General features: G+C 45.0%; 1 protein-coding gene across 2 annotated transcripts in view; it reads right to left on the bottom strand.

The window, feature by feature from the left end:
* The window catches only part of CDH13 (cadherin 13), a 981031-nt gene that overhangs the window by 219692 nt on the left and 734057 nt on the right, over nt 1–27282 (bottom strand). For both annotated transcript variants that reach the window (XM_043898157.1, XM_043898156.1), the window contains one exon: nt 4582–4760. In XM_043898157.1, coding sequence (XP_043754092.1) covers nt 4582–4760 — 179 coding nt within the window. The remainder of the gene's footprint in view (nt 1–4581; nt 4761–27282) is intronic.

Raw genomic sequence — 27282 nt, 5'->3', positions numbered from 1 at the left:
TTCCTGTCAGCATGATTGAGTTGTGTATAATTACTGCCAATGTTTTAAATATGATGATAATGAGTAAAATATTAACATTAGATCAGAGCAGCCTCTGAATGTTTTTTTCATGAGAGTAAGACAACTACCTCTAGCTTTCATTCAAGGCATGGGAGAAATGCAATCCCTTATTATTATTATGATTTTTCTCAGGCACTTTGACCTGATTCTGGAGATGCAGAATGTGGTGATGGTTTAACTGAGACTGTCTTGACCAAACATATAGTTCTCTTTCAACTTGCAGCTACACCTCCAATTTCACTGACTATTTTCATATGATGTTCCCACTACCATTCTTCAATTTTCCTCTCTGACATATTTAAGGACTCCTGAGTCTCTCATAGTAAATGCACTTAAATCTAAAAATAAGTCCTTATGTGACACCATGGGAAGAAGGAAGGAAATTCTCTCAGTTTTCACATTTGGCCCCTAAATTGGGGGCATAATAAAGTTTCAGAAAATCCCTTATCACTTGAAAATAGAAAATAAATTACATTCAGAGTTCCAAGATATTTTATTGTAGGTACTTTTTTTTTTATTGGCAGGCTATCACTTTCCTTAGATTATCTGGAAGATAATACATAATAGGATAAAGGCGAATTCAAACAAAGACAGAAAAGCGCTCAACTCAAACTCCTTGAAAAGACTAATGATACTTTCACAATGCAAATGTTAAGACTGCATTTTAAGGGCCTCATTTGGAGACTGCCATTTGCCAAAAAAAAGCAGCATGCAAGAAAAAGAAAACAACCCCCCCAAACTGACCATTAGCTACTCTGAGTAGTTACAAATTGTGCTGGCTGTGTTCAGAAAAGTTGGCAGATTTCAGCTGATGGATTCCAGTCTAGCAGCCAAGATGATCAACTAAATAAACCATTTATCAAATGTTAGGGACCTTTATCTGATTTTATTTTGTAGTGCAGCCAGACATAGCTTAAAAACATAGACAGATCTGTCAGAATGAGGGGCTGAGTATGGTTATAGAAAAGAATAAAACAGTGCCCCCAATGAACCCAATTTCATTTCGTTGGATATATGGTCCTTATTTTCTCCAAACATTTCCCCAAACATTTAAGCAAGAGACCCAGATCCTCATGACCATCCTATCTACCAAGGCATTCTTGGAGCCTATTGCAGTTCCTCACACAGGGTAGATATCAGGCGAATAAACTAGATTACTGGATGATTACACAAGGGCAAGAGTAAGCTATCAACTAAAATAAAATCATTTCTTCTGTTTATATATATACCCCTGCGGGATATGGATCTTGCAATTCTGAGGTAATCTGTTAGCTATTTATTCATAAATACAAACTGAAGGAACATAATAAGTCCTTCTATTCCTCTTTATCCATCTCTCTCTCTATTCATCCATCCATTCCTTTATCCATCTATCCCTCCATACACCCCTTTATCCATCCATCTCTCTGTCCATCCCTTTATCCATCTGTCCCCCCATCTCCCATATATTTATTAATTGCTCCACCCTTCCATACACCTCTTTATCATCCATCCAACAAATCTTTGCTGAGTGTCTTATTTACCTGGCATCACATATGTTTGGCAATGGGAATTCAGAGATGGGACAAAGATCCAAGATCTCTTTCTTTAAGAAGTGTATATTCTGGATATGGTTTCAGAAAAAGTAAATAGAAGAGCTTGTAATGGAAAATACACTATGTTTTCAAGTCAGACTTGATGTCCATTAACATCGAGCTTACAGTAAGGCAACGAAAATACATGGTCACTGCAGCTGCTCTCACAACTCAGCTGTGAATCTAAAGAAGTGCAATAACCCAGCCAAGCATCGGCAAAAGTGAAGAGGCATGTCTCGTGGAATGAAGTGAACATGCTCTGCACAATCTAGGGAGACTCTGTGATGTGTGAGTGGAAAAAGACCTTGGGGTCCTGCTGGGGTCCTCTTTGAGAATGTACTAGATGGAAAATTAAAACGAAAATTTTACATCATATCAACTAAGCTCGAGTCAACCCTCAGACTTCTGGAACCTCCCCACAAGGCAAGGGTCAGACAGGAGCAAACCACTTGTGAAATCTCAGGGGCCCCAGCTCCAGGAGTCTCCATCCCATTTGTTTATACTCACAACGTTCAGCACTCAAACACACCATTTGAGATACTGTGAATGAATACATGGTAGCCACACGTAATAACAGTTACAGTCATATCAAAGTTTGTAGGGGTGACATGAAATATTTTCTTAAAAATAAATGGTGTTCTGATCAGTTTTAAGCGTTCTGCCCAGATTGTCCAGAAGTAGAATTTTGAAACCATACCTAAGACAGGATGCCTTCTCAGAAGGTCTCCAGAAATAACAAACAATTCCATAATCCTGCTATGGGAACTTACATACACATGAATCTTAGGAAGAGCCTAGTGAGAAGAAAACACCGCAAACTGGAAAACACTGATGGGAAGTCTGACGCGTGAGTTCTGTCCCTTTAAAGATAAATAACTTAAAGGCACATTTCACCCTTTCAGCAGACTTGTGCGGGGGAAGCTTAGCTCAGTACTAGGAAACAGACGAGGCACGCCTGAATTCAGGGACATTTCTTTCCTTCAGATTGTACCCATGTTGCCTGGATCAGCACTGCTCTTGAAACCCTCACAGAAAAGTGACACTTTTCATTCATTTTCATTGACTTTCCAATTTCTGTTAAATTATGTTGATCTTTTTTTTCGTTTTTGGACAAAATGTTCTTTTTTCTGCTTTCTATTTTTGATGAAAAACCATTGCATGCTCCAAGTGACAATCACATTTTCAATGCAAATTTCATTCTCTCCCTCCCCTTCCAATAATTCCCCATTTCCAGCTTCAGATTCCCACCCTTCACATGTAAGATCTTACTGTCATCTCCAACTCATTCTTACTAATATATCAAAAACATGCTTAGGAGTTTTGAGAGCATTGAAACTGCAGTAGGCAGTGGTCAAACAAACATGCAGGTGATCAAAGAATCTCTGTTCTCAAGACATTTACTGTCTAGGCAGGTGGTGCCCACTAGAACTTTCTGCGATGGTGGGAACAGTCTACCTGTGCCCTGGTCAGTACAGTAGCCACTAGCCACAAGGGGCTCCTGAGCACTTGAGATGCATCTGGTTTGATGGAGAAATTGATTTTTGCATTTTAATTTCAAGAATGTCAATTAAAATTTAAATAACCATCTGTGACTAGCTGTTACTGCATCAAGTCTAGACCAAGTGGAAGGGGACATTCGTTAGAGAGAAACAGGAGTGTAAAGGGGTGCATGGTGGGTGCCAGGTGAGGCTGCGGGTAACAGCAGTCAGACTGGAGGAGCAAGAGGCTGTGAAAGACCCGGGGTGGAGCCCGGCTTCCCTGCGAGGTGGGCGGGTCGTGGGCGGGTCTCACCTAGACTGTCAGGAGGAGCTACAGTGAAAAAAACAGAAAGGAGATGAGAAGGCATTTTTAAATCACAAACATGGAAGGGAAAATGCACAGGACCCTGTAGGGAAACCCAGCGCTCGTCCTGGGGCAGATGGGCTTGCAGAAGTCAAGGGTGACTGCCAGGGGACAGGCCACGGGATGATGTCCTGCTGGGAACAAGGGATCCCAGGATGGGGGTGGATCTGGGTGGTTGATGATGCAGAGCACCCCCAAGTGGGTTGGCATCTTCCTGTGTGAAGGGCCAAGAGGCTCTCTTATGGAAGGGAGCCTGGCCTGCGGGGGGCTACAGGGTGGCCCTGGAACTCGGAGAAAGGCCAGGACCAGGGGGCATGTGCAGCGGGACGTAAGTGGGCCAGGAACAACACCCTCCTGAGTGGGCAGCTCCCCCACAGTCACAAGCGGTCTGACTGATCGTCCATGTATGGAAACTGGGCCCTCAATTCCCAGAATTTCTGATTTTCAGAAAGGCTGGAAATAGGAACTAAAAAGAAAAGAAATATAAAGTGGAAGTATTTTGATATGGTGACTAATATGAAACTAACCTGGGCCAAACCAAAGAGCCAGTGTGTGGGCTGACTCAGCCCATGGGGTACCTGTCTGTGACACCTGACCTGGAAGATGGGGAGATTCCCACGGGGATGGCCTCGCAGGACAAGAGCTGAGCCTGAAGGGAGAGACAGGCTCCGGGGCACACACTTCACAGGCAGCACAGGGTTTGAGAAAGGGGTGAGTTGAAGCCACCGGACTCTGTGACAAGGAGAGCATCACTCATCTCAAACAGTCACCTCCCTCCCATCTACCCCTCACTCAGAGTGGAAAAGTGAGGCAGGCGGAGCCCACAGTCACAGGGGCCTCAAGAGTAAGTGGCGGGTGAGCAAAGAGCCATCAAGTTGAATGAATGCAAATGACCTCAAAGGACGTGATTTTTTCGGTGTGTGTTTTTTGGGGTCACATAACATGTCATCTCCCTTGACCGATTTTCCCCATCCAGCCACGGGTCGATATGTCATTGCCACTCCCATGATATGGAAGGGGCCATGGATGGAAGCCCCACATCTTCCCTTGTGTGAAAACCACGTTTGATTCTCATGAAAAGGAAGTGGTGTGTCTTTCAGCTCACCTCCCGGTCCAGCAGCGCAGGTGACACAACGGTGACAATGTCTCCTTTTTCAGGATCGATGTAGAACATGTTGGGAGACGGCTTGTCAGGTGTCTGCTGACGGATATTGTACCGCAGGAGGGCATTATCCGTGGCTGGGTCGTCCGCGTCAAAGGCTGTTACCCGCATCACCGTGGTCCCTGAGGGGGCGAGACAGAGAGCAGGTGATGGTCACTTGGGGGACAGTGATGGACCGAGCCACCCGCCCTACCTGGGCGATGGCCGTAGAGTGATGTGTCAATCACTTTCCAGACTATAAAAAGCGAAGCCTTTCCCTGGCTCCCTTAGGTTTTAGCTTCCCTTACCCCCTCCCTCTCTCCTCCATCACGTTAAAAGACCTGAAATATAGAAAAGAAGTGTTTTCTGGTCAGCAGATTGACAGCTTAATTTTTCCTTCTGCTGATATGCTGTTTATTTCCATGGGTTTTCATCCCATTGTGGATGTGGCTCTGTGACAATGGCCTTCACTCTGAAAGCTCTTATCGAATGCCTACCACATGGGGGAGGGGACCCTGGGCTGGGTGCTGGGGAAATACAGGTGCAAAAAGTCACATTCCTGGGGGTCTGGCAGGTCAGCGATAAGCAGCAGAGAGAGCATATGAAAATATTAATGCACTCGCAGTGCACTGAGAGAGGGCGATGTGAGTACGGAAGAGAACAGCCCCATATAACCAGGGACTCCGGAAAGGTCCCTGGTGCAGGGCACAAGGGTGACTAGGTGTAAGGGAGGGGAGGTGGAGGGTCTCAAAGGGAAAGGTATCCCAGTTACTTCTGGTAAAAGGGGACCAGGAGCAGACAAGACTTGAGCACCTCTGTGTACAGTCACAACGACTTAGGTGTTGACAAGTGTTTTGCGGGGATGTTCATGGAGAGTCTGAGAAAAGCTGGGAAATGACCTAAACGTCCAACAACAGAGGAATTGCTAAAATGATGGCATCCCCACACTATGAAATATTTGGCAGCACTTAGAAAATGTTTGTAGATCTAATGTGTTCTAAGATGAGGGGCTCTCCAAAATTGAAAAATATCAGGTTGGGGAATGTTACCCACAGTATAACATCATTTTTGTGAGCCTATTAACACACAGAAAATTCCACAAACTTTATGCATGTATTTTTTCAGGTACAGTTTATGTCCATAAATGGATAGAGGAAGGTCTAAGGGTGAACTTCACAGTGATTTTGGTGGCTAAATTTGGGCAAGGGGAGAGGGTACTGGGAATAATGGTGATGAGGTGACAGGAGAAGATGCTAGCCCAATCTCTAACGTTTTTATCATTTTTACAAGAGAGGTGTAGTTTTGAGATTAAAATTTAATTTAAAGGGATCATGGTTATAAACACCAGTAGAAGCACAGACTAGAACAGAATCAGGCACATTTGCATGCTGTCCTGACGACTGTGAGCCTGGGTGACCTGCTCAACCATAGATTTTCACTGTAGTTTACTCCCCTATGAATACAGGCCCCACGTCCCGATTCTGAATCCTCTGGGCACACAGCATGGTGGCAGCCTGGTACGAGACTGAAGCAGTAGAGCTATGGTTCCCAGCAGGAGTATCCAGGAAATATTCTAGCTTAATGGAAACACAGAGTCCCTCCAGCTCAGCTACTTTCCCTTTTATAACAGTGCTTCTTGAACAGTGAAAGCCAGTTTATTCTTTCCCATCATTGGAATCAGATTACTAACCATCAGGTCTGAATGATCAGGCAAAGCATCAGAGTATTCTAAGGTGGGGTCGGTTAGTTCCACAGTCTCAGCTGATTTCACCAACACTGCCTTAGGCCAGATGCCTCCAGACATGTCTGCTATCCTAAGTGTATCTTTGCCCTTTGCTTCTTTGTGAAATTGTCACCGGGCAGGCCTCAGGGTCCAGGGTAAGAATAGAAAGTTCTTGGCATGTGCAGCAGCCTGCTCCCTGGCCCTTTGCCTTTGGGAGATGGCAGCAAGCCACTTGGTTTTGTGTTCTATTTCCCACTAAGACACTCTGTGGGATCAGGGTTCTGTCTCCGCCCAGTGGTCCAGGCAGCCACTGCCAGTCTGTCAGCGTTAGTGTGAAGGGTACACTCAGTTGCCTTCATGGTCTAGGAAAACAGGCCTACCTGGGGGTCTCTGTCAGAAATCAGAGGCAGCTTCCAGGCCCACATCTTACCCTGGGCCGAGCTCACTGTGCTCTGAGCAGGCAAGGCCGGAATGACCGTGGAGGCCACAAGAAACAGTCTCCAGTCATGTACGTGTGACCCGCTGCCCTGTGACTCATCAGTGTCTAATGAGTACTTGACTGATGGAATCCATGCCCCATTTAATTTGCCATTAATTGAAGTTAGAGATGAACAAGCAAAAGAAAGCATTTTTTCATAAAAAAATGAAGTCATCACAGTTTGCGACTGTCATAGCTTCATAAGAAGGGGGGTAAAAAAAACCTCTCAGGTTGATGAATTTTTAGTTTCTACCAGGCCATTCATTAGTCATGTCATTTTTCATTGTTAGTTTTTACAGATTTGATAACATGGTATATGATAGATGGGTTCATCTGACATGGGTTCTATGCCTGGGTCGGGAAGATGCCTTGGAGGAGGAAATAGCAACCTGCTCCAGTATTCTTGCCAGGAAAATCCCATGGACAGAGGAGCCTGGTGGGCTACAGTCCAAAGGGTCACAAAGAGTTGGACATGACTGAGCATATACACACAGCATGGTATGATAAAAGGCTATTCTGGAATATTCCCAAGGACATATAGAAGATGCTTTTTGTTTTAATGGATTATTACGGGGGAAGTGACCTGATATTAAGCCCTGCCTTGGTCTTCACCAGCATGAACACATGTCTGGATTTATTTCTGAGGCCCATCTCCGTGGAGCATGCGCACCACTTATGTCATCTGCATAGGTTTGCAGCACTGAAGGAAACAACCTTGACCTAGGTTCAAGTCATAGCTGCCTGTGTGAACTCAGGCAAGTTAGTCAGCCTTCCATGAGCCTCGGTTTCCTCATGTGCCTGCTCCTAACATGAGGATATCAGTAACACTCCTCTCTTTGGTTCACTGTAAGGAGGGCGATACATGACATAACTCGGTGCCTGGTCGGTCACTGTTCAGAGGGGGATGCCTTTATCATCATCCTGCCCTGGGCTCTGAGCCCATCTCGGCAGTGCAGGCAGTGGCCTCAGATGGATGAAGGAGCTCAGAGTTGAGCTGTCCATGGAAACTGGCCCTGGCATGGCAGGAGTCCCAGCGCCCATCTGCTCCGAGGTACCCTGCCTCGCCCTCCTCCTCCTGTGCTCCCTGCAGCCCCTCTCCCCAGCCTGGCTTTTAAAAGTGCTTTGCTGAAACCCTTTGGGGAGTTCAGGGCTTTTTAGGGCATGAGCTCCAAACTCTGATGTTACCGTTTGTGTGGCCTCACCGTACGTCAGGCACATGAACGTGTACTAACACTGCCACCTCGTCCACTGTTTTAGCTTAAGGATTTGGGTTTGTACTGTGGAGATCACAAATCTATACGAATACAAACACATGCGTGTATACACACACAGACACGCCTACACACACAACATTCGGCAGCCACCAATGCTTCTCCATGTGGTACTGTAATCCTCCTCTAGGATCAGGGCTCTATCCTGAGCCCTGCCTCGATGGGCCCATCATCCCCAGGGGTGGGATGGTGATTTTAGTACTTCCAGGTTCTGCAATGGCTGGAAAAGCCTCCTAAACCAGCATTTCCTAGATTGTTTCCAAGAGACCCTAGTTCTGTGGGCTCAGCAGAGAAACTCATTTGGGAAATATGCAGGAAGCATAGTTGAGCAGGTTTCCCTCCTGAAGGATTCCTAGCATCCTTAATAAGCAAATGCATATTGTGAATCTCCTCTCCAAGAGAGAACAGAATTTGTAGCATTTCCCAAACTTCTCTGTTGATGGATACTCTTCATTTTAAGAATATCTTTATGTGATGGATCACATGGTCCTAAATTTAGCTTGTGGGGGGACACAGACTGTGTTCTGTTCATATTTATAAGCTTGGTAGCTGACACTCAATAGGTCCTCCATCAATGTCCTCTGGGTAGAATTGCATTCTTACAAGTCACTGTAGCTTTGCCTTATTCCACAGTGACTGGAAGTCATGGATAACTTGTTAGTGAGAAGAATGGACAGCACTGCCTGGACATTTTTCATAACCAGGCATGCTCCTCACTACCTCTGAGCTCGTTCCCCTCTAGAGGCCCTTACTGGACCTGGGTTCCATAGACACACCCCAGTTCCAGGCTCAGGGCTGACAACCAGCTGGTGGGTGCCAGGACAGTTGTCTCAGTGTCTCTGGATGGCCCCGGTGCCTCAAGCTTGCCCAAGCCCCAGTCCTGGACTCGGAGAAGCACTCATTCATCTCTACCATCCCGGCGGCTTCTCATCTGTGCTCATCTTGTGCCTGTGAGTGCTTCCCAATGGCAGAGATGCAATAATTATATGATAGACACACATACAGGTCCTCCACGTGGTACATTTCTGTCTTCTCCCCCATCACAATATTCTCCTGAGTGTCAAAATAAATGATAATCACTCCATCACTCCCAGAGCCAGATGAACTAGCAGCGGTCCCTCCAAAGCAGAATAGAAGAATTTCAAGCTGTGCTGGCTGAAAGCCTCAAGTTGGGCCATCATTTCCTTTTGTCGAAGGACATGGCTGCCAATGCGACAGGCTGATAAACCATTAGGAGAGTTTTGTCTTGGCCAAAAATCCCCTTCTTCTTGGCTGTATTTCTTTGATTAAAGATATGTGCTGCCTGGTATCATGACCTTGAAGCTGGTATTTGAAGTTTTGCTTCCTTGTGATTTCAGGCACAGTCACACCCTTGAGAAGCAGAGTGCGGATCTGAGGGTAAAGGGCTGTTTTCGATCTCCAGGAAAGGTCAGCCAGCCTCAAGAGTGGGAGACTCTGAAAGACAGCTCGCTCTGTCTGTCTCACAGGTGACAACATCCTTCTGTTCTTGACATTTGCTTGCCTTCCTCCCTGAACATTTCCTTTATATGATCAAAAGTGTCAGACTCTTTTTTTTTTTTTAAAAGAAAGAAAAAAAACCCAATATTCCTATAAGTGAATAATATATGGAGACATGGACATTCAGGTCTGTATTTGGCACAGGACTTCTGATAGCATAGTTGAAGCAACGGTGTGCTTTCCAGGGATGCAAAATTTAAAAACCGATGTGATCAGAGATGGCAGGCATCAGTAAGGGTCAGAAGGGAAGCCCTTAGACTCTTGGCACCTTGACTTGTTCAGCCAGGTAAGAAGGTCACAGATGTACTGCGGGGGGCACATTAGTCAGACTGATACTGACTGGAAACTGATTTCTGTTGAAACCCTTCAGGCTGAAGGAGTTCTGGGCATCCTGATACCAAACACCCAGCAAGCATTCTAGAAATGGTATGACAAGCAAGCCAGTATGCAGGACGCTGAGAGCACTCCAGGACAGCCCTGGGCAAACCAGAATGGGGGTGTCACCCTACAGGCCAAGTTCTGCTCCCAGATACAGACATATCTCATGGTCATGACTATCAGAGCACAAACATGCAGATCACTCCACTGCGGTTTCAGTGGCTCCTGAACGTCCAACTCCCCACCTGTCAACCAGCCTGGGACTGCTTTCTGACCACACATGTGGACACAGCCCAGCTCTCTCCTAATAGTCCTTAATAGGGAGGAGAGAACCAGGTGAGCAAATGCAGACAGAATAGTGTTAGAGGCATCACTGAGGATGTGGCCTGTCTACTATCAAATCCTACCCCACCAAGAACCATCTAGGCATCCCTGGGCAAATCCCTTCACATCACGAATCCTCAACTTTCTCACTTACAAAACAGCATCTCCTTTCACTGCCTGTTGTGGGCATCGAATGAAATAATGCAGTGTTTCTCAACCTTTATTTTTTCATGCCAATCCACAGAGAATATTTTTAGATATATTTTTTTCCTACCAGCCATCCCCTGCCATAGATATTTATGTATATATGATGACCCTTTGAGGACCACAAACCACCATAATATCTCATGTTTTTAATACCCTCCCCCTCCAAGTACCAATTTTCTCCCTCTTGGAGGTTACACTGACCCCAAAGAGAATGAATAAATTGAGGAATATAAAGTCCAATGCCTGGGCAATGGTAAACACTCAAGAGATGTAAGTTTTATTGATATTCATATTCACTGCTGCAACTTGCAACTCAGTTCTGGGGACCTCATTGCTGTGTATGATGGTGATGAGTCAAATCAAATGCCTTGTGGGACCCAGCCACCCAGTGCAGTTCTAGTGGGATTCATGCCCAGCATCTCGGAAGTGGAGATTAATTAAAATCTCATAAGGAAACCATCCCTTTCTTTCCTTAGATAGCCTAGAAATGTCTGTTGAGCTCATGCATGCATGAACCAGCTTCCTCTGATCTTGTCAATGTTTCCATGTACATGGGAATTAATAGGGAAACTGTCAAAGATTAGTTGACAAAAGATACCAAACCAATCTGATAGGTATCCACAGGCAGCAGCACTCTGCCGTGCGTGCGTTCCTGAAGAAGCACCCGAGGAATGAGTCGTAAATAATGTCTTACTTTCCCATTGACCTACATTAGCACTTCAGACCTGCTTTATCTTCATTTGAGGGGATGTCCAATTGCAAGCTGCTCCTCATAATTCACTTTAAGTTTCTTTGCTTATCTCCAAAACACTCTACCAGCGGGGGGGGCGGGGTGGGAGGAGGAGGGGGCTGTCCGCTGTGGGTGAGGAAACTCCTAAAGAAAGCGCTGCCTGACACTCAGGGGAAGAGAGAAGAGGGGCTTTGATGCGACTTTGGGGAGGAGGGAAGGGAGGAAGCAAGTTAGATTTAAGGCCAAGCCTGGTGAGGTTTAACTTTGTCACCATTGCTCCTTGCAGCAGTGGGGGGGGGCTGCCCCTCTGCCCCTCTGCCCCTTAATTATCCAGTCACTCACCAGCACATTTTCATAGAGTGGCCAGGCTGTGCATTAGGCTCATACAGTTCTTGATAATGTGAGTTTAGATGAAGATGCCAGTGACCTTTGGCTTCCCTCTGACAGCAGCCCAGGCCCACTGGCCCCAAGGGTGTGACTCTCCAGCCCCACTCCCAGAGTAGGGTCATGGGATTATATTTCTCCCACAGCAGACCACACAGACTGATGGCTGCAGCAGCCATTTTAGACCACAAGGCAGCCCTTCAAATAAAAGCCATTTGACAGAAAGGCAGACCACAAAGAATTTGAGTCTCTGATGACATGGATTTTGAAGGAAAGCTTGGACTTCCTGCCTTTGGCTTTGTTTACAAGAACAAAAAATAAATAAAAGGTAAAAGCCCATCTTGTTGGAGCCATTGTTATTTCGAGTTCGTTATTTCACGCAGTCACAACTAATGCTCTCTGAAAAAGGAGAAAGTAAAGATTGAAGAAAATAAATAAATGCACTTTATTAAGTAGTATTACTCTAGAAAGTAAATTTAAGTAAAATTTGTTGCTTTAGCCTAGAGCTAGAGGGCAGTAATTTAGACAAAAGTGGAAACACCTAGTCACAATTTCTCAGGTATTTTCAAATATTCAAACTGATTTCCACTTACTTAAATCATCTTGAATCCAGAGATAATCTTTCTATCAGGTGGTAAGATTGTCCTATTAGTGACCTCCATCAAGTCACACTTCACGTAGCTGTGTATGGTTCCTTCCACCTGGACTGTGGGTTTAACCATCTGACATTCTCTGACCAATGGGACACATGGATACAAACAGAGGTCTGGAAGTGCCTTTTCACTGGAGTTTGTCATAGAACCCAGTTTCCATCTAAAGATAGCTGGGCTCTCCTGCTGGAGGGGGGCCAAATATCTGAGAAGTGATGCTCCCTGGCTGATACCCCTAAATACCCATCACACATGAAAGTTGAGGCCATCTTAGACCATTTAGCTCCAACTGAACTCCCACATGACAGCGGCCATGTGACCAACCTCAGGCAGAAGGAACAAGAGAAATGCCCCGCTGAACTATCCCAACTTACAGAATCATGAACAAATAAATGATTGCTGTTTTAAGTCACTAAGTTTTGATGTGTATCATTATACAGCAATAGATAACAGGTATAGGAGAATAAGTGGATTATTTTCACATAGAAGCTAGAAAATACTGCAAAAAAAAAATGGTGTGGAAGTTGCCATTTTTATTAACAAGATAGCACAATATATTCAGGGGATTGGACCAGAATCAAAAGAGACAGGTGCAGGCAAAAAATAGATGAGAAGAAAATGCAACCCGTTTCCCAAACGTTGGGCTTTTGGGGCTACCAATGACATCACCATAAATCACTGCACCATGCTGATCACTAAGTGTGGAGGTTGCCTAATGAATATTCTCTGGAAAAGCCCTGAATCAAACCGGCACGAAGTACATACTTCCCATGCAGGTTTGAGATGAGTGAGTACCTTCAACTAGGAAGACAACTCTGTTCTTAAAAGTGAGAAGGCCTTCAATTTTGAGATGGTCGCCCGCTTCCTGTAATAGCAGCCAGGAGTGCCTCTGTGCAGCTGCAATTACCACAGGCTTGATCTGAAATGCGATCAACTTCTCCTCTCAAATTTGCTCTCCCTCCCAGGAGTAGTTGGTTTTTTAAATACAAATTGACAGTCAAATATGTAATAAGTTATGACAAGTTGAGCAATGGTTGCCTCCCATCTGTTTTCAAAGGTTGTTTATTTTTATAGCGATAAAGAGATGGTGGTGACAGAACCACCTTATGATTATTTCAATTCTTGGTTGCGCCTGCTAATCGTTCAATCTCTTGGCGCCTCTGCCCTACTTCTCTGGTGAGCTGTTGTTTGAGCTGCAGCAGGCCAGATGTTAGGAAAAATAACTGTTTTTGAGATAGAAGGTAACACATGGTAAAACTAGGGTCCCTCCTGTCAGGATTCACTTTATTGCCCTAATTCCTTCATTTCATCCAGCATTTTAAGGTAATGTTTTTCTCAAAACCTATTAAAAAATTCCGTTTAATCTTTTTATCTCTAATTCCTTTTCTATGCAGCTCTTTCAAAAGGATCCAGGAAACGCTGTTGAATTAACTAATTTTGCCTAAAATACTTCAAAAAAGCAATTTTAAGTGGAATATCTATCTTTAGCATTCCACAGTAATAAAAAGAAATCTTTGTATAGGATTAGTAGGAAGTAGCTGAAATTCTCAAATGTGAAAATATTTTTTCCCATAAAACCCAAGGAAAAGACAAGAGGAAGTCATGTATTTTTTGTTTGTTTGTTGCTAAACTAATTTAAGAAATATTTAAAAAGTAATTCTCGTTCTCCTCAGAGCAGTGGTTTTCAGTGGGGTTGATTCTATCCCTCAGCTGACCCTGGGTGATGTCTGGAGACATTTTGGGGTTGTCATGATACTGGAATCTAGTGGGCAGAGGCCAGGGGGGCTGCTAAGCACTGTATAAGGCGTAGAATAGCCCCACCACACGGAATCATGCAGTCCTAAATGTCAGTAGTGCTGAGGTTGAGAAATGCCATCTTAAAGTCATGTATACCCATGTATCTAAAAGTAATGGCACTTTTAAAATCCCGCACCCACAGAACGGAAATAATCAGCCTCTCTTTTGGAAGAACTCTCTCTTACTGACATGAAGCTCACTGAGCACAGACATGCTGTCTCTTCTGTATTTATTCCCTTCACAATGGCTCAAATATCAGCACCACTGAATATGCAGATATACATAGCATACAATGTTGAAGAACATGCTAACACTAGATGCAGACAAGTATGCACAGAATGTATAAGCAACAAGGTCCTACTGGATAGCACAGGGAACTATAGTCAGTGTCCAGTGATAAAGCACAACAGAAAAGAACATGAAAAAGAATGTATACACGCTCATAACTGAGTCACTGTGCTGTACGGCAGAAATTAACACAACACAGTAAATCAACCACGCTTCCATAAATGAAAAAAGAACATGCGAACACTAACATCATTTAGTTCTTCTGCTTCAATTTCATGAGAAAAGCATGAAAATCTTCAGACACCAGGTTAATGCTTTGTACATAGTTAAGAGTTTTATAAATATTTTTTGAATGCATGAGTGAATAAATAAATGAATAAGGTGAATGAATGAATAAATAATGAATATTTTTATTTGTTATCATCCTACTTCTATTATAGCTCGAGGTAATGATGAAGGTATAAGCAGAAAGAGGTAAATAATTCATGCCTGACTTGCCCTAAATATTAATACGTAGGTAAAGTCTGAAAATAGGCCTGTTTTCCCTATCATTTATATCTATTTAAAGGGCAAAGGTGAGGCAGTTTTGTTGTTTATAAGCATGGACTATGTATTAGGCTGGTGTAGACTGAGAAAACAAATTTCAAGCCAAAATTTTACTGGCTTAATACATCCCTCAGAGTCAGTCCATTTGGAGGGCTCCTTTTCAAGTGGTTCTTTCCCAATTGTGACATAGGGACCTAGACTCTGGGATCTGGTAGTCTTGCCACTGGGACACATGGTTTCACGACTGTTGTGGGAAGAGCAGAGAGCTGCAAAGCCATGTGCAGACTCAGGAAGTGCTTCAGCCAGAAACGGTGCGGGTCCAAGGCAAGTTCAAGAGCAGGGCGTGTGGCCCATGTGACCGGCCAGGGCACTGTGTTCAGAAAGGCCCTGTGCTTGTTTTGATACTCTGCTGTCCCCTTCTTGACAGTCTTAATAATTGTTGAACACGGGGGGCCCACATATTCATTCCGCAAACTATGCAGCCCGTCCTGGTTAACAGTGAGGAGCCAGACCTGAGAGAGGCCAGGGGAATGTACAAGGGGCACCGAGACCCCCCGGGGGGCAGTGGGCATCTCAGTCAGAGATCTTGCCAGTCAAGCCACAACGATAACCCCTTTGTCTCCATCACTAGGGCTCCAGTGGTCACTGCTCCCAGAACTCGTAGCTTCCCCAACAGAGTCATTCCTATTATGTGAGAAGCATCACGTAACAGCTCAAGAAGTCTACACAGGGTCTGCTCTGGCACCCGACCTGCTCTGTGCCGGCTCCCGCCTCCCAAGCTCTGGAATCCCTGCCCTGGGACACCTGTGCAAGCTCCACACTCGACTGTCTCCTGGCTTCCAGCTCTAGAGCTCACTTCAGACACCTCTGCCTTGATTTGTTGGGTCCTGGGCTGTCTTTTTTTTTTTTTAAATAAGATACTTATGTTAGTTTTCTCCCCTGACAACCTGGGTCCCCCAGATGAGGTCACATACCAGTATGACAATAAAGAAATATGAGAATCGTACATTGTGACCTGGCTGCTCATCTGAATCACCTGGGAAGATTTAAAAATACTCTTGATGCTTGAAACTCACACTTAGAAATCCTGAATCTAGTGACTGGGCAAAGAGTCGGAAGAATGCGATCCTGGCAATAGATGGGGCTAGACAGATGGGGACTCTGACATTCTACTTACTGGCCATGTGATCCGGGTGATATGTGCAAGTTCACACAACCTCAGTGTCCTCACCTGTTAACTGAGCAGACACCTGCCACTGTTTAAAGTTGGTTCAAAGATCCATGTAAAATAAAGGAGGCCCTATGAGGCAGCCTGTGCAGTAATTCTACAGGGAGGAAAAGGAATGTGTGGACTTAGTGTGTGCCAGGAATAGTCCTCACACAGCCCTACCAGAGTAATTAGGTCCTTTCCATTTGAAGAAGGAGAAGCAGAGGCTCCGAGAAGTCAGAAACCCTGCCCAAGATCACGGAAGACAAGCACTGAACAGGTCCTCAGGAGGACACACAGGGGACCTAACCTTTCCTGCTGGTTCCCACCGTTACACAGACTGTTAAGAGCAATGCAGTCAGTAACTCCTCCTACAGCCCTATGACATATCTGTCATTAGCCCCATGTTACAGAGAGGGAAGCTGACATGGGTGAAGGTGGAATCACTGGCCCTCCGACCAGGCTATCCAGGGCTCAGTGGCCGAGCCACGATGCCTTCAGCACAGGTCATGGCCCTTAGACACTTCAAATTACATTTTGCACATGGAATAATTAATTTTCAAGAACTCTCCCTGCAGACTGGCTACATAACACTCTGGGAGCATCTCTGAGCCATGTCAGGAGCTCAAAGCTGGCTCAAAGGGCCAGCTTCACTGCTGAGTTGGAGTGAAGACTAGATTGATGACCCCAGAACTGCCCCTGTTAGGTAAATAACCTGCCTGAAGTCACAGGCATGATTCATGAGGGAGCTTGGGGAGGTTTGCAGGGTGGGATAGAGGGTGCTGGTGATTACTGCAGTAACAAGACAAAAATGAGGCAGGATGTAGAAATACAGCACATCCAAAATGCGAGACTCTGCCTTCAATGGGGAGAAAGGGCCCGCAAATTGCTGTTGGAGCTGTAATGTAATGTTGCTGATTTTGCAAACATGTGTTCTTCAGCTTGATAAGTAAATACATATTGGGTAGCATGGTGATGTCGCAAGCTGTTGTTTTATGGCTGGGAAGTCAGCTGCCTATGATTGATGCAGCAATGAAAGTATTTATAAAATAACACCAAATTAGAAGGAGTCCTTTTATGAGCCTGGGGAAATGGATATTTTATGAAGAATACAACTTGATGAAGGAGTTTGATCAGGGTCACACGAATCTGAAATTAAACATGCTTGACATTGAAATCTAAGAGGAACCCCTCTGGATGTGCAGGCTCTCTGCCTGGGGGGAGGGTGGTGAAGCTTCTCCCTGACTATCCTGCCACGAGGAGGGTCATTTCCAGTTGCCCTGCTGTTTCTCTCCAGTGTGATGTCACTTCTGAGAGCTGTATTACCTTTTACAAGCCATCAGGACACCACTCGGAGTAACTAAGACACCACATAAAACTGAGTGATACATATGGATTCACCCTTGTATCACATGGAACCAAACAGCATCAGGCACATAGTAGGTGCTCAGTGAATATTTGGTTATGGAATAAATGGAGAATAGATCCAAAAGTGTCTGGCTCACTCTGTATGAATATTTTCTCATTTCACTTATGTTTTTAAATTGTCTCTCCTGTGTGTGTATATTTCAGTCTCCTAATGGTGCTGCCTTTCCAGATTGGAATGTTCTCTTCCTGGAAATAGTTTGGCAGGGAAGAGACCAAAGGCATCTGTTCCCCCAGCTGAGAGAGCCAACAGGCACCTGACTCAGGCTGGTTTGATGGGATGCTTCCCTGGGTAGTAATGGTACTCATCAATGGGCTTGTTGTGTGGATAAAGGAGGTTAACATATATAATATTCAGTCCAGGACTTTGTTCTTTGAGAATATAATTATTATAAGATGAGAGAGGCACAGGTCAGAGGATCCACTTTTGATAAAGAAGTAGAAGTTAAGTTTGAATGAATGCATGATTAGGTGAAATAGTTGGTTTTTTTCTTCAGGTAATCTTAGGTTGCATAGATAGAGGTAGATTAGCAAGTATGAAGGAGGTGATCATTATTTTAACTCAATATTAAGCCTGGTAGCTCAGATGGTAAAGAATCTGCCTGCAAGGCAGGAGACCGGGGTTTGATCCCTGGGTGGGGAAGATCCCCTGGAGAAGGGAATGGCAACCCACTTCAGTATTCTTGCTTGGAGAATTCCACGGACAGGGGAGCCAGACAGTCTACAGTCCATGGGGTTGCAAAGAGTCGGACACGATTGAGTGACTACTACTACTATTACTACTATCAAGCCTTAATAATATTTCAGGGCTTATTTCATGTGCCAGGTGACTCACAGATAATCAAAATACTTCCCCTTCTTTCAAGCTGCCAAATTGATCTTGGTCTTTACTTTAGCCTTGTCTATCTTTTCTGAAATTCTTTCTGTTAGCCAAGATCAGTTCATAAGCTTCCATTATGGCCCTGCAAAGGGAGGGCCAGAACAGCCATCCTCTGATGCCCAAAGGTCTGATGTCATGAGTAAGAGGTGGAGAGGGAATGCTGTGTGGCCAGAGGGGCACCTTTGTGTCTGAGTTCCTTGGTCCCTTCCTCCATTTCTTTGCAGTCAGCAGCATAGCATCTTCGAATCTCTCTCTGTCTCTGACCTCTGCTTCCCTCATCACAGCTCCTTCTCTGATTCTGACCCTCCTGTCTCCCTCTTACTGTGGCCTAGGGTTCAGGAGGCAGGAAATACACCGATGGTTGAAACTTAAAGTGAGGGTGTGCAAACAGGTGTGTGTGTGTGTGTGTGTGTGTGTGTGTGTGTGTGTGCGCATGCGCACATTTTCATTACCACGAAAAGCCCCGGAGAGCCATGAGGACCTGAAACGGGACGTCTTGTACTGTAATACCTGCCTGCGACAAAGGAGGACCATGCAGGACTGTTTGTGGACAAAACAGACTTATGGAGATGGAGGGAGTCAGGCCTGGCCTCCTCTTGGGGTCTCTTCGTGCTCCACCAGCCCATGACACCTGAGGAGCTGGAGAAACCGCAGCTGCCTCATCAGTGTGCAGTGGACCCTTTGCGATTTGCGTGATTAAGAATCTTGTTTCGAATACAGATGTGCTTTCAAGGGCCAGCCCTGTGCCCACTCCAGGAAGGCACCGATTCTGCCTGTGTGTTGCAAATATTCACTTTTTTCAACTCCACTCTACTGGGGCCGCTTTGTGGCAGGTACTGTGCTAGGACTGTGGATACAGAAATGAATAAGACAGTCCCTTCTCCTCCACCTTCCCACATTCAACTAGGAGAGACAGAGATGCTTAAACACAAAATGTCACTGTAATGCAAAGCATGCACATTCAAGGTTGGTCTGAAAGCACTGTGTGGTGGGCAGCGTGTATCTCCATTGGCATAAGGTGACTTAAGAAGGTCTTCAGTGGCTCTCAGCGGAGATTTAGGGCAGGGAGAGTCTCATGCTGCTTTTCCCTGCATTGCTGATGACTGTGAATGGTCTGCTTGCCCCCAGATTATTCAATTATTACTCAGCATTTCAATCTTTAAAACATTTCCTTCCACAGAATAACTTGACCATTTACTGAGAACAAAGAGGTATTAAAGCCTGCAGAACACACCGTTGGCCATCTTTAGACTCTCCCTCCTGCTAAGAGAGTGCGCACACTAAAGGTTTTTTAAGAGCTGGAAACTTTAGGCTCTATTTGCAAGTCAAGTTGAAAAAGCACTGAATTAAAGGTCCTGAGTACCCATTACATCAACCACTGCCTTCCACACTCTTGAATGTTTACCTTGCAAGAGATTGAATTCAATGTCTTCAATGCATGCCTGCCGCAGACATGGCCATGCAAAATGGTAAGGTATTGTGGTTCAAAAGATCCCAACTCAGTAGAGAAAAGAAACCCTAAAAGAAGCTGCAGGGTCCTAAGCAGCTCATTTTACCAAAAGGTGAGCATTCAGCAGCCCGCTCCTTGTGACTGATAGAAGGAAGGATTGCTAGCAATTAAGTGAGGGACTGAAGCCTACACCAGGGGATGATACGCAGGTAGTTATATTTCACTGGGGACAGAAGAAGGGAAGAGAAAGAGAGTAAAAAGGAGACAGAAAGGGAGAGGCAGGAAGGCAGCCATCTGTGAATTCTGTAATCGAGCGAACATGCCCCAAGGATTTTCCATGTGCTGCCAACGGCGTAACCAGGTGTCTGCCTCTCAGGGCTCATGTCTCAGTGGTGCTCCTGACGCACCCCTCACTGACTGCACTCGTTTCAAGGGCTGCTGTATCAAATTCGCACACATTGGGCAGCTTAAAACCACAGACACGTGTTCCCCCACATCCTGGAGGCCAGAAGTCTGAAATCAGGGTGTGGGCGTGTCTCGCTCCCTCGGAAGGTGCTGGGGAGAATTTGTCCCTTGCCTCTTTCAGCTTCTGGTGGCCGCTGGCATCACTTGGCTTGTGGCCCCATCTCTCTCTGCTATGCTGTCACATCACCTCTTTTTCTATATTTCTGTGTTAACGCATTCTGTCTCTCTCTTCTAAGGACTTTGTGATTATGTTGCCACCCCCACCCTAGATAATCCAGAGTAATCTCTTCACCTCAGATCCTCCACTGAATTACATCTGCAAAGTTTACCAGTTTCAGGGCTTAGGACTTAGTATCTCTGCACGCCCACGATTTAGCCTACTACGTGGCTCACACTGCATGAGGAGCTGTGCTAAGCTCTAGTGCATGAACTTGACCTCATGGAGGTTTCCGTCCGCAGCCCCTTACTCTTGAAGGAAGAGTAGTGCTAGGCTTGAGGTCACACACAGCCAGTGCCTGGTAGAATCGGGGTTGGAAGCCAGGTGTCTGAGGACGCAGAGCCTGTGCTGGACCCGCGTTGTACAGCCAGGCACGAGGCAGATGGAGGCAGGCAGCAGGGACAGGGCAGGGCGGGGCAGGCCAGACACGAGCACCTTGTGCATATCTATGGCCATGAGGATGTTTGGGATCAGTTACCTGAGACTCAATTCAGTGAAGAAGACCCTCTGGACCTCTGCTCTCAGAGGTCATAAATTGTCTTCTTGGGGTCAGCTAATGATGGACACATTTTCCAGGCTCAATTCTCAAAGACATGCGAGGGGCAAGCGCCTAAATTTCAAGATTTCCAATCCTGTGAAAGCCATTCTATCTTTTCAGAAACATAGGAAACTGGCCCAGGAAGACAAATGTGTGACATTTGCTCACACTTAAGCTCTGTCATGGGCTCTGCTGGGTTTAAAGGGAAAGAAATATCTCTGTCACAGAGGACACGTACTTTATATTTTTATAAAAACAGGAACAAGACACGCTTCTTTCTCGTCTTTCCAATCTCTGAGGAAAGAAAAATGTACACAGTGTATTATTTTTCCTTCTTTGACTCACAAAACATTTGAACAGAAAGAAGCTTTGGAGTTAATCCAGTCCAAGGGGCTCAGTGAGAACATTTTCCCTGAAGGTGACCTGTTACAGACTCTATTTCTGGCCAGTACTGAGAAGTCAGTACTGTGGGGTACCAGTAGGGAATACTGCTTTCAAAGGAGGGTAAACCATCAGATCACCCGTGAAAACCCCCTCAACTTTAGCACCTGTGATTCTAGCAGGGTGCAGAGAGCAAAGCCAGTGAATTTCAAGCACATTGTGCTGAAAGGGCGTGGAAGTGGGAGAGGAGAGACTTTGTTAGGTGTGTCCTCAGCTGATAAACCTGAGAATTGTGCTGACTGCTGGAGTGAGGAATGGAAAGAGAGGAGTATGAGAGGCAACTGTGCTTGTAATCTCATCCACTCATTCTCCAGAAGGCACACACGGTCACACTCAGACCATCAAGCCACAGTTAACTGACAGGGAGGTCGGCTTCGAGTGCTCTAAAGAATTCTAGTGCTCTAGCCACACAGGCAGCAAGCATCTCACATTTCCTTTACCTCCCAGTCGCTGTTATCAATTAAAAAGGCAGCTCCCATTGACTTGAATCTTTATTTAAGCCCTTGTGAACATTTCCGTCTTAATAAACCAGCTGAGTGGCTTGTCTGTTATCCACTCTCCTAAAAAGGGCTGGTGTCACATCTGTGTCCATGGGAACTGAACGCTTCACAAGAGCTATTCCAACTCTAAATTCAGATTCAATATGTTTATTGAAGCCTCTTGCCTTAGATATTTCCACGTATCTTATCTCATTTACCCTCTTACTAAGAGAGGACCCAGTTCTGCTGCCGGTACCTTCTAATGACCCCCTTCTCTCACCTTTAAGCTACTAGCTCCAAACCATTATCCCATTCTCACTTTCCTTCCTACTTAGCACCTCTGAAATGTTATAAATTCATCTGTTAAGTCTGTTGATTGATGATCTCTCACCTTCACCAAATGTAAGGTGAATTTATTCTGCTCTGTATCACCAACAAGGATGTTTGTGGTACAAGTGAATGAATATCAGCCCTGCTATCTCCAATTTGATGCTTCTAAAATGAACATTTCCTTGTGTCATTCCCAGACTTGATATACTTCAATGGTTCCTGCTGGATACAGTAAACAATTGAAAACGAGCTGCCATGGGCCTTGCTGACCTGGCCGGCGTTGATGTCTCCTCTGCTACCCCCTCACCCTCGTCCCCTTCCCTTCCCGCCACACTGACTGTGTGGTCATTACTGCCATCAACAAATACCTCCAGCCCCCTTCAGCCATGAGCAAGGACTGAGCTTGTCTCCTCTGCTGGACCTAGGTGCAGCCTGGCAACTTACTTTGGCCCACGAAACCTGAGCACAAGGCAGGTGTGTCCCTCTCAGACAGAAGCTCTAAGAGGCAGTCCCCATGCCATGCCATCTCTCTCCCTCTGCCCAGCCACTGCCAATGTTCCAGAAGGAAACTCTTTGTCAGCCTGAATCCCGGCAGGGCCCCCACCCAGCCCCCGCGGCACACTATCACGAGAAGAAAGAAACCACTTCTTGGTGAGCCAGGGGACACAGAGGCTGCAGCAGTATAAGCTAGCTCATCTGGGCCGACACACAGAATGTGAGCTTCCTCAAGGTCGCCATGATGTCTGACTGCTGGGCCCTGGCACGTGCTGTTCATTCAGACCTGGACGCTTACACTCTCCTCTCTCCCTTGCTGGCCCTGTCTCATTTCAATGTTTTATGCTCATCTTTTAAGACACTTGGGAAAGTTTGTTCCTCAACCTCCTTCCTTAGGTGGGGTTAAATATTCCTTCTCTTCGACCGTGTTTCTCTTTCGGTTGTCCTCACCCCAGTCCTATGCACATCCAGTTGCAATTATGTATGTAGTAGTCAGTTTCAGCTACTAGACTAGCTTGAGGGAAGGGCTTACCATCTCCACAGACATATTTCCAATTGGTAGGAGGTCAACAGGGTGCCTGGGGTATAAGTATTACATCAACTTTTGTTGGATGAATGGATGAGTGAATGGATGAGTGAATGAGTGAAGAGTATTAGAAGTGTTCTTATTCACAATTTCGGGGGTGTTGGGTTAAATATACCAATTGCTCCCTGTTTCCTATTTAATCCCCTCTACTCTTTGAAATAGTCACCCTCATCCTTGTTTAAATCATGGAAAATAAGACTCAGAAAAAGATAATCATGTATCTGAGATTAGAGAGTCAAATAGGAGGCTGGGGAGATTCAAAAACTCAGGTCTCCAGCCTCCCAAGTCTAAGGTCTTCTCCTTGTCCAGGGCTGGAAATTGGGCCACAAAAATCCCTTTGCTGGGTCCAAGATCAGCAGAGGGACAGGTCCTGCTGAAAGACCAGGTGTCATCTTCAGGGCAACTGTTGCTACTTGTGGGACTGCCAGGCGGGTATGGAAGGTCCTGGACTTAGCTGTCTGCCCTGTGATCCTTCACACTTGCACATCAGTCTGTGTTAAACCAACTGCCTTCCAGCTTCCCCTGTGACTTCTCTTTGGTTGTTCTTACACAGTCATGGAAGCTGTGAGGTACAAGGGATGTCAGAGCCCTGGAGTCCAGCTTCCAGTGTGACTGTAGGGACAGTGAGTCCTCCAGTTTCTGTCTGCACATGGGAGGACCTGAACTCACACCTTCCAGGGCTGCCCACTGCTCTCTGGGGCACGTCTGACCACTGGGGAGCTCCTGTGCACACTACGCTGGAACCAGTCTTCTGGAAACCTCCTGCTCTGCTCTGGCTCTTCCATGTCTCCCTCTGATGAACTGAAAAAATTTCTCTGTTGATGCATATTTCATTTCCAGGCTTCTGACTTTGCTGCAATTTGTCAGCTTCCTACTCATATCAAGGTGCTGAGAGCAAAATATGCAAGATATGACCTGACATGTACTGACCGTGGCAGGATGGTCACTGTTCCTGAAGCAGAAATTAGCTCACTCAGAAGGCACTTACGCAGAAATGCCTTTTGAGCTGTGGTCCACTAGGACCACAACCTCGTTTTCATATGAAATACTGTTTAATAGAGCAGATCTCACCTTGACTTGGTAAGCTGACTTTTTAGGAATCTCAGGCAAAGACTTTACATTCATCTCTGGGACATGAAACTGTCAGCTCATGGTTGCAGCATGTCCATGCCTATCAGAAAACCTGATTCAATCATCTGATGGATTAGTTATCCCTCACTTACTCTGGATGAGGCATGATTTTGATAAGTTATTGATATAAATGTTGAATGAGATAAGATAAGATTAGTTCCTGGTAAATGTCATCTAGCTCATACTTCTCCCTTTTCCTTTTTAAATTATGAATTGTTTCATACATACACAGGAATCTTATATACATAAATTTGCATACATACACACATACAGCACATGTACATGCACACACACAACATATAGCAAGGTATAAGGAAGAACAGAATCACACTTCTGCCCAGTACCCCACTCAGGAAATACCACGCGTGACACCACTCTAACCTCTGCTCATTTCCCCTCCATCTCACCCGCGTTACTTTCCTCCGAGGAAAACGGTTATGGAGAATTTTGTATCTCTTAATCCATTGTTTTGCTTCATAGTTTTACTCCTTATCTGCTTATACACAAATTAGCTTTTCAAGTTTTTTAATCCTTTATAAATGGAATCACACCGTATGCATTTTTTCTGCAAACTGTGTTTTTCACAGTGTGGTATGTTCAGGGGTGGGGGGTGGGGGTTTGCTGTCAGTGCTGCCGAGCGGCTCCCCACACGGCTGAGCTGTCCTTCACCAGCCACGAGGTGCTTAGTGAGCACACAGATTGCTTTCTCGTCCTGCTACTGCTGGCCACACTGCTGGGAGCATCCTTGTCCGTGTCCAGGGCACATATGGAAGCTCCCGGCAGGCACCGGGCTAGGAATGCACTGCATGCCTTTAACTTTTGTAGATAAGGACGCACACTATCTTCTCTAAGATAGTGTCTCAGATTTTTACCACTTTTAAAATGGAGACTTTTTTTAAATAAATAATTTCTAAGATTTTGTGAAAACTTGTCATGAACCAGGCTGAGGTTTAATATATTATGCTTTGGGCATTCCTCTTTTCCACCAGCTGAGCAACACTACTGAAAGCTGGTATGCTCCGTTGCTCGGTCATGTCCAACCCTCTGTGGCCCCATCAGGCTCCTCTGTCCATGGAATTTTCCAGTCAGGACTATTGAAGTGGGTTGCCATTTCCTCCTCCAGGGGACCTTCCTGACCCAGGGACTGAACCCATGTTTCTTCCATCTCCTGCACTGGCAGGTGGGTTCTTTACCACTAGTGCCAGACTGAGAGCTATGTGCTCACAACTTGTTTCTATATTAATTCATTCTGTGCTTTTCCTAGCACTCAGGGAAATTTACAGCAAGTATTTTCTAGACCCTTCCTCTGGGCTTCTCTGCTGGCTCAGATGGTAAAGAATCTGCCTGTAATGCAGGAGACCCACGTTCGATCCCTGAATTGGGAAGATGCCCTGGAAAAGGGAGTGGCTACCCACTCCAGCATTCTTGCCTGGAGTCCTATGGATAGAGGAGACCGGCAGGCTATAGTCTTGGGGTCACAAAGAGTCAGATATGACTGAGAGACTCCTTTATCTTTTTTTTTTTTTTTTTTACCTCATTCGCACATCTCTCCCCTTGTGAAAGAGAGAACCTTAACACAGGCTTTATTTTAGCATTTGTATAAAACCATCACAATTTCCAAAAGTTCCTTCCATTTCTTTCTTAGAAAAACAGTCACAAATCTATGCATCTGTCAGCCATTTTCTTATGGCTCCGGTACAGCATAGTGAAACCAAATTGGAAAGTTTAATTAGTCAGCTTGCTTCAAGATAAAAATGCAAATAAAAAAGTTTTCAGTTTCACCTGTTTATGAGCCAAAGGCAAAATTAATTAAAGTCAATGAAGAAAAGTAAACAAACATTTTGAAATAAAAGAAATAAATATACTGAAAGTGCAAGGTTAAGGCTCACACATGAGAGTCAATTATTTACAGTCATGTGTTTCTGCCTGATAATTTAATCACATCTCCTCTGTCCTCTCTCCCATTGGAATGCTTGCTAAGAAGAAAAGTCTTTGAGCTTTTTAGGATAAACAAGTTGATCAAGATGGGTTTCTTACCAACAGCATTGCTACATTCCAAGGCTAACAGAACATTTTTGGACAACATGCCAGTGGACTTTCTGAGTTCAGTTATGTCATTATGATAATTTTTTTTCTTTTTATAAAATTCCAAAATGGGAATCCTGTATATAACTTTGCTGTATTTAGAATACCAAAGAAAAATTCCTATTGTGTCATTGACCATTAAGGCATTTAAATCAAACTAGTCCTACAGTAAAAATCAGTGTTTATATTAGGATTGACAGTTGGGATGTCAAATAAAAAGAAAAATCCATGAAAAATGGTCATTTCATAGTCGGTAATAGACACTGCTTTTGCATGATGACATTTCCATTTCAGACACCATCCAGGGAAGTCCCTGGAGGCTGTTTTCTCATTGCTAACCCATGGTCTGCAACTGAGAGCGCATCAAACTTGGGTTGGGTCTGGGGAAGGGATAGCCACTGGGGGCCAGGATCAGGGGGCTGAATGTGAGAAACAGCCAATCCCACTGGTAGGAATTTATCTAATAGGACTGAGATGTGCCAGGATCTAAAGACAGTCCATGAAGCACATTGATGCTGGATTGCTCAGGCTTGCAAACAATAGGAAGAAATCTGAGGATGGGAAATGGATACCTAAATTACAGTGTTATTCTAGCTATTAAAAAAGAGAGTTTGTTTGTCATGGAAACATGATCACAATTTT

The sequence above is a fragment of the Cervus elaphus genome, chromosome 4 (assembly GCF_910594005.1).
Source record: "Cervus elaphus chromosome 4, mCerEla1.1, whole genome shotgun sequence".
Classification (NCBI taxonomy): domain Eukaryota; kingdom Metazoa; phylum Chordata; class Mammalia; order Artiodactyla; family Cervidae; genus Cervus; species Cervus elaphus.
Note: the sequence above shows the minus strand (reverse complement) of the source record. Positions and strands in the feature narration are given on the sequence as shown.